Genomic DNA, 6,590 nt, shown 5'->3' on the forward strand with positions numbered 1-6,590 from the left:
TGTTAAGTAATTAAATTTTCTAGTAACTATTTGGAAAACAAATTATTATGATACTTTTTTTAAAATTCTATGGGCGATGTTGAATATACTATACAAATTATTTTGTATTAAAATAATATTTGAATAAATAATTTTTAAGTTTTAATAAATTTGCCCAGTCATTTTTTATTTAATTTAATCTTGTATTAAAAATTGATTGCCATAAGAATATTTGAATCATAAATATTTTGATACAATTGTCTTTTCACTTCGTCAGAAATGCTAAGAGCAGATGTATGACAACAACAATGTGGATGTGGACAACAGCTGAGGATGGTTTGTATTAATTTTCCACTTTTAGTCTTTCTGAAGAGAGGGAGGAAAATAAAACTGTATCCAAAAATTTATTCTAAAAATTATGTCTTAAGTTTCGCTTTCTTTATATAAAATTACTGGGCAAAATCTGGACAGTATTCATATAAATAAATGTTTACAACCTAAATTTTCAGCCATAATCGATTCAATTAATATTTGAAATGAAATAATACATCTTTATTGAATTGAATCGAATTTGAGTGGATTCAAAATAACATTTCAACAGATTAAGCGCTTTTTATTAATGGTTTTTTAAATTATTGTGAATAAAATTTATAAAAGTAAAAATTGATCTATTAATTAAAACATAAATAGAACATTTTAAATACTGTTTATGTTAAATATGAAAATTAATTTTTTTTTATTGCCAAAGACTTAAAATGTTCTTTTTATCCATTAATTAGACAATATAATATTTATAATTATTGTAAAGAAAATGTTTATAAAATATATTCAAAATAAAACAAGTATCTTCAAATCAATTGTTTTTTTTGTTTTTTTTAAATTTAGCTAAACGAATCAATTCGAGGAACTTAAAATTTTGAAGCGTGAAATTCGGCAATTTATTCCGAGCTCTGTGTACTTGGTTATGCTTTGCATTATTCCAATTCTTTTTACTTTAGCGTGGTTAAATAAAATTTAATGATTTCGATTTAAATTGTATTTTTTGGTCTCCTACATATAGCTGGATAAATCTATAGGATTTTGATAATAGATTCGGTAAATTTTGAGAAATGGCTAATTATTTTAGACAAATAGAGTTCTTTCGTTGTAAAAAACAGAGGAAAGGAGTTTTCCGGTTCCGGAACAATCCCCACGACCTTCTGTGGATTATCTCTACATTATTGTTTGCTTTGGTGACGTTTTCTTGATTATCTCTGCTTCTTTCTATTGATCAGATTGAGACGAATACAAAAAAAAAGTTTGTTAAGAATTTCTGCATCGACCTTGCTTGCTATTGAACCCTGAACATAAACTTTGAAAAGCTGTATCTCCGAAACTGTTGGTCTTATAGAAATCGATTTTATCACAAATTGTTAAAAATTTAACCGCCATTAAAAATTTTTGAGGAAAAACCAGTCTTTAAGGTTAAAATCGGCAAAAACTGAAATAAGGTCAAAATTTTCGAGGTTTTTCTTATTTTACGGCATGAATATTGACTCTACTTTGCAAACAACATATAAAAAAACAAAAATACCTGATTTGATGCAAGGTTCACCCCCTTTTCATGTATAATTTGATTGAATCAATTAATCAAAAAATCTGTCATTATTCTTTAAATTTTGATGAAAAACTTATAAAAATTAATTTCTAATGCAATAAACCTTAATTATAATATTACTAATATATTTTAGCGGTGCTGCTATTGAAAACGTACACGAACCGATCCGTGACTGTAATTAGAGACCCAGACAACTTTAAAAAACCAACCCAACCAATCCATGTTTATAATGTTAATAATAAATATTTTAAAAGAAAATTGAATTTTTGGATGTTCTAGTCAAAACTGATACAGTTTTCAGCCCATCTGTGGCTGTCATAATATTATATTAGTAAGAAAGCAATTCGAATTCATTATTAATTGAACAATTTCAAAATCGTATTTTGAAAAATTTCAGTGGTTGTGACTAAAAATGTTTATAATTGCGCTTAGTGCAACATTGATGAACGCGAAGGAAGTATTAAAAGAAGAATCGATTATACGTCTGCACGAGATCTTTGTTAAATATGGGATACTGAATCATAAAATTATTATGAATAATTTTAACTATTTTTATTTGATTAACAACAATAATTAATTAAAATTTAAATTATTTTTACGATCTTTTTTTTTATTGACAATGATATTGACAGTAATTTTTAATGTAATTAATTTTGACTAAATGTATTTATATTTAAATTTATCACTTTTTTTGATATTTACTTAACGTTAATGAATAAAAACAATTAAAATATGAATTATGAAAATTTTGTATTTAAACAATCATAAAAATATAATTAATTCATAAAGCATTTCAACAAACAAAAATCAAAAAGACAGCTACAAATACGTTGGACTTTTGAAAACGTATTTCATACAAAAATTGTTAGTATTATTAAGAGAAGAAAAATGTTAGATTAAAGTTTGAGAAAAACTTTAAATGACAAAATTTGTTCGTGTCAAATTTCATATTTTTTCGTAATTTTTTGATGTCAAAACAAAAATCCTGAAGTTATGAACATGTATTTGTAAGCACAACGTATAAAATGTGATCACTCTGTAGTCACAATGAAATTTGGTGGGTCCAAATTGAAAAAATATCTCTTTGTCCAAGGGTTTGAAAACTCTCGAGCGCCTCGAAAATTCGGTTTATTTCTCTGTATATAATATTACAAAATTGGCCTCATAAATTTAAAATCAAACTATTTTTTATACCTATAATCTGGAAGGCAACAATGTTTTGAGCTATTTAAGTATTTACAAGGAAATAGTCGAAGAAAACAAGTCTTGGGAAGAAATCATGGCGATGGCGTTCCTTTGTTGAGGCCCTACGCCCCCTTGGGATTAAAAGATAAAGTCAAGTAAGTAAACTTTAGTACGGTGGATAACAATCTCTAATTCATTCTTATTGTAAAAATTAATTTTCTTTTTGTCTCTAATAATACAAAATAATATACTGTTTATAGTTAAAAAAAAACATTTAATATTTTCATTTCACTGGAATCCATTGACTCATCTATAGTATTTAAAGTTTAGTACACAAAATATAATACGTTTAAAAAAACGTTTTTGTTGAAGGATTTCAAGTAGTAATCTGAATTAGGTAAAATAATATCTTGCAAAAAGGTTTCTTTTGACGAATTTAATGTACTATAATTATAATATCCTATTATATTTTTATGATTGTTTTCAATTAAGATTTTTTATTTGTAAAATTACACTGGACCATACTATTAAATTTTAATATTATGAAAATGTATTTATCTATCATCTTAAACCACATAATAAGGCAAAGATGGCGATAGAACCAATAGCACGCGACACAATATTTTGGGCTTGCCACTATGCAGTATTTTATTAGAATTTTAAATGCAGCTGATTGTTTTCCGGTCCAGGTTGAAAATGGATTCAAAAATTTATTGAAACAAACAAGCTAAGAGTCGGAATTAATTGAAACAGAAAGATAAACAACTTTGTTTCTACTGTTTTTTCACTTTTTCAAATATATTAATTAAATAAGAACAATTGCAGGAACATTCATCTCTACCCTCACCCTATTATTTTATGCTTTTACGTTAAACAAAACTATCAAAAATAAATATTTAAAATGATATTCATGCACTTTCTTTTAAAATAATAATTTAAAAAATGAAATAATATTGTGCAACAGAACTAAAAAGTTAATAATTTTTATGTAGAATGTTTTCAATGGTTGTTCAGTCATTTTTTATTTTTATGTTGTATTTTGTAAACATTAGTATTTAATTTAATAAAAATGGCGCGGTATCTGTTAAAAATAATTCCAGAACATTTTGCGCTACTATTAATTTACCATTTAATAACGCTTAAATCAATGGAATCGACGTTATTTTATAGCCATCATGGTTCTTTAAACTCAGCAATCGCAGCTTGTACTCTGTAAAATTAAAAAGATCTATTAAATACTAAAAATAGACTAAAATCTCTATTGAGTTTTACAATTAAGATTTCAGCTGTTTTTTGTTTATCAAATTTTTATGCCTGACCACAGATTATAAATTTAAATTTTAAATAGATCTGCAACTCCCTGAGAAATGTGTAGTTTTTTTAATTCTAAGATGGTGTTTTATTCCAGATGGATTTGCACGATTAAATGGTAGAACTTTTCATTTACAAAAATGATTCTTTTTTGTTACGGACAGATATCAAAAAACTGTTCAAGTAAAGATATATCACGTATCTTCAATCTTTTTCAAAAAGCGCTGTTTGATAAAGAATTAATAAACTTTTTGACTCTTGACATTTTTTACCTTTTATATATATCAAAAACGGTAAGGTTAGGTGAAAAATACCAAGAGTCAAAAAGTGTTTAGAATGGTCCAAAATATAAAATCATACTGTTTTCAAATAAAATATTTGTCAGAGCCACAATTTTCCCGCTGTTAATAAGAAATTTACATTCTCTGACAAATGGCATATAAAATAATTTTTTTATTGAATCTCATACTTACTTAACAAAGAGACTCATATCTTGTGTATTTGACAACTGTTGAAGTCGATTTAAAACACCAAATGCTCTTAAACGCTGTTGTCGTTCAATTGCGCCAGCTTCTTCGTGACGTGCTAAATTTCCAATACAAAAAATAGCTGCCGCTTGTAATCTAGAATCCGAATGCATCATATAATGTATAAGCTTCTTAAGAACATCTTCATTTGACATAATATGTTCTTTGGCTCGATCACCATCCGCTATATTTCCCAACACACATAACGCTTGCTCTTTAACCGTAGGTCCATGTGGTCCTTCCAGTACTAACACAATACCTTGCATTACTTGTAACGCATGAACGGACATTATCGCATCAATATGTGAACGTGTACTTAATAAATTACGTAATAGACCTAACGTTTTCATAAGTACACGCGCATCAGAATCACCAAGTAAACGAAATATTCGATCCGTCCCCATTGCATTTAGTATTTGTGATTTAACACGTTGTTCTGCTTGAAATGCCATATTCATTAAGGCCCATACACCATTTAATCGTAACGCCGCTTCAGGACTTTCCGTTAGTTCACATAGTAATTTAACTGCACCTAATTCGAGTATTGGTTCCTTCGCCGGTGAAAATTCCAATAAGAGATTGCATAATGTTGACGAAGCTACGGTTAATAATTCCGTGCATGGTGGAGGGGAACTGGTAAGTAATGCCATTAACGGTTGCCATACACAGAAATCATTAAAAGTTGTTCGTAATTGTTGCACTGATCGTGAAAGTGAGTGTAAGCATCGAACAGCGGCCAAACGTACAGATTCATTATGAGAGCCTAAATTTAAAACTAAACGTGGCATTAAATTATCCGTTTCAATAATTTTTTTACGTATTCCTTCATCGTTAGCACCTAAGGCCGCAAATGCCTTAAATGCTGCTTGTCGACCTTCAATAACTGCCTCTGATAATAAATCCTTCAATTCCGATATCAAATGATAAGAAATCGATGCGGTTTTTTGTAAATCTGTATCAACTTCAGCAAGATATGCTAAAGCATCAGCAGCCTCCGCTCGAATTTCTGATGGTTGTTCTCGATGACACAATCGTGCTAAGCACGGTAGCGCCCGATAAACAATACGAGGATCATTAGCAGCAATTGCTCCAGCTCGATGTAAATGTGCTAAACATCGAGCAGCTCCTAATTGAATATGTGGAGGTTTTGATCGTTGAACAAGATTTGCTAATAATTCAACACATCCAACATTCACTAAAGATTGCGCCGCTTGATTGTGATCCTTTGAAAAGGCTGCTATACATTCTAAAGCTGGCGGTAATAAACTTTCTGGTGCATCTACTAATAAATTAGCTAAAATAGGACCTGCATTTGCCTCGCATAAAGCATCTTGCTCGGTTGTTTCAACACAAGCTGCAGCTAATATTGCAGCAACACAAGCACGATTTCCAGTAGGTTGTTCTGATGCAGCTAAATTCAACAACAATCGTGGTGGTTCATCGATTCGTGGATAAAAACCACTTTGTGCTAACGAGCGTAAACATCGTAAACAGGCTGCAACCAAAGCTCTATGATCTTTATCCTCAGTGTTTTCATTACTTTCTTCAATAACACTCATTAAAAGTGGTACTAATTGTGCATCTGCTAAAGCAGATACATGAAATTCACTTCCATGAGCTAAAGATCCTAATGTAACTGCAGCTTCTAAACGAATAGCGGTAGAAATTTCAGGTTCACCAGCTAAAAGCCGCATAAGCCTTGGTACAATACCTTGAGCTATAACACTTCCCTTTTGTTTATTTGATCCAATCACTGAGTTTTTTACTCGAATTATCGCCTCTAAACATTTTTCATTGTCATTCGTATATAAATTATCAGCATATCCTCTAATATTTTCGTAATCCTAAAAGAAAATTCAATATATTTAAAAATAACCGGAACAATTGTTAGGTTATAAAACTGATTATATTAATTTTATAAACGAGTACTTACCATAAAAAATGAAAATGAATCCATTTTCACTACCATTTGAAATTCGAAATTCACTATG

The 6,590-nt window shown here is 29.2% G+C and overlaps 1 protein-coding gene across 1 annotated transcript; it reads right to left on the reverse strand.

Moving 5' to 3' along the window:
* Positions 1 to 3,753: 3,753 nt before the first annotated feature.
* LOC123298404 (armadillo repeat-containing protein 8-like) lies at positions 3,754 to 6,590 on the reverse strand. Its single transcript, XM_044880398.1, has 3 exons — positions 6,533 to 6,590; positions 4,546 to 6,443; positions 3,754 to 3,971 (listed from the first exon to the last, which is right to left on the reverse strand). Exons 1-3 carry the CDS (start codon positions 6,566 to 6,568, stop codon positions 3,935 to 3,937), a joined length of 1,971 nt encoding a protein of 656 aa, XP_044736333.1. The 5' UTR covers positions 6,569 to 6,590; the 3' UTR covers positions 3,754 to 3,934.

The sequence above is a fragment of the Chrysoperla carnea genome, chromosome 4 (genome assembly GCF_905475395.1).
Source record: "Chrysoperla carnea chromosome 4, inChrCarn1.1, whole genome shotgun sequence".
In the NCBI taxonomy this organism is placed as follows: domain Eukaryota; kingdom Metazoa; phylum Arthropoda; class Insecta; order Neuroptera; family Chrysopidae; genus Chrysoperla; species Chrysoperla carnea.

What these genes read in the sequence shown, in the direction of transcription:
- LOC123298404 (XM_044880398.1), bottom strand. Translation starts at nt 6,568, where the DNA reads ATGGTAGTGAAAATGGATTCATTTTCATTTTTTATG. An exon ending in ATTCATTTTCATTTTTTATG is followed by an intron (nt 6,444 to 6,532) that starts GTAAGTACTCGT and finishes ATTTTCTTTTAG; the next exon opens with GATTACGAAAATATTAGAGG. An exon ending in GATATGAGTCTCTTTGTTAA is followed by an intron (nt 3,972 to 4,545) that starts GTAAGTATGAGA and finishes TTAATTTTACAG; the next exon opens with AGTACAAGCTGCGATTGCTG.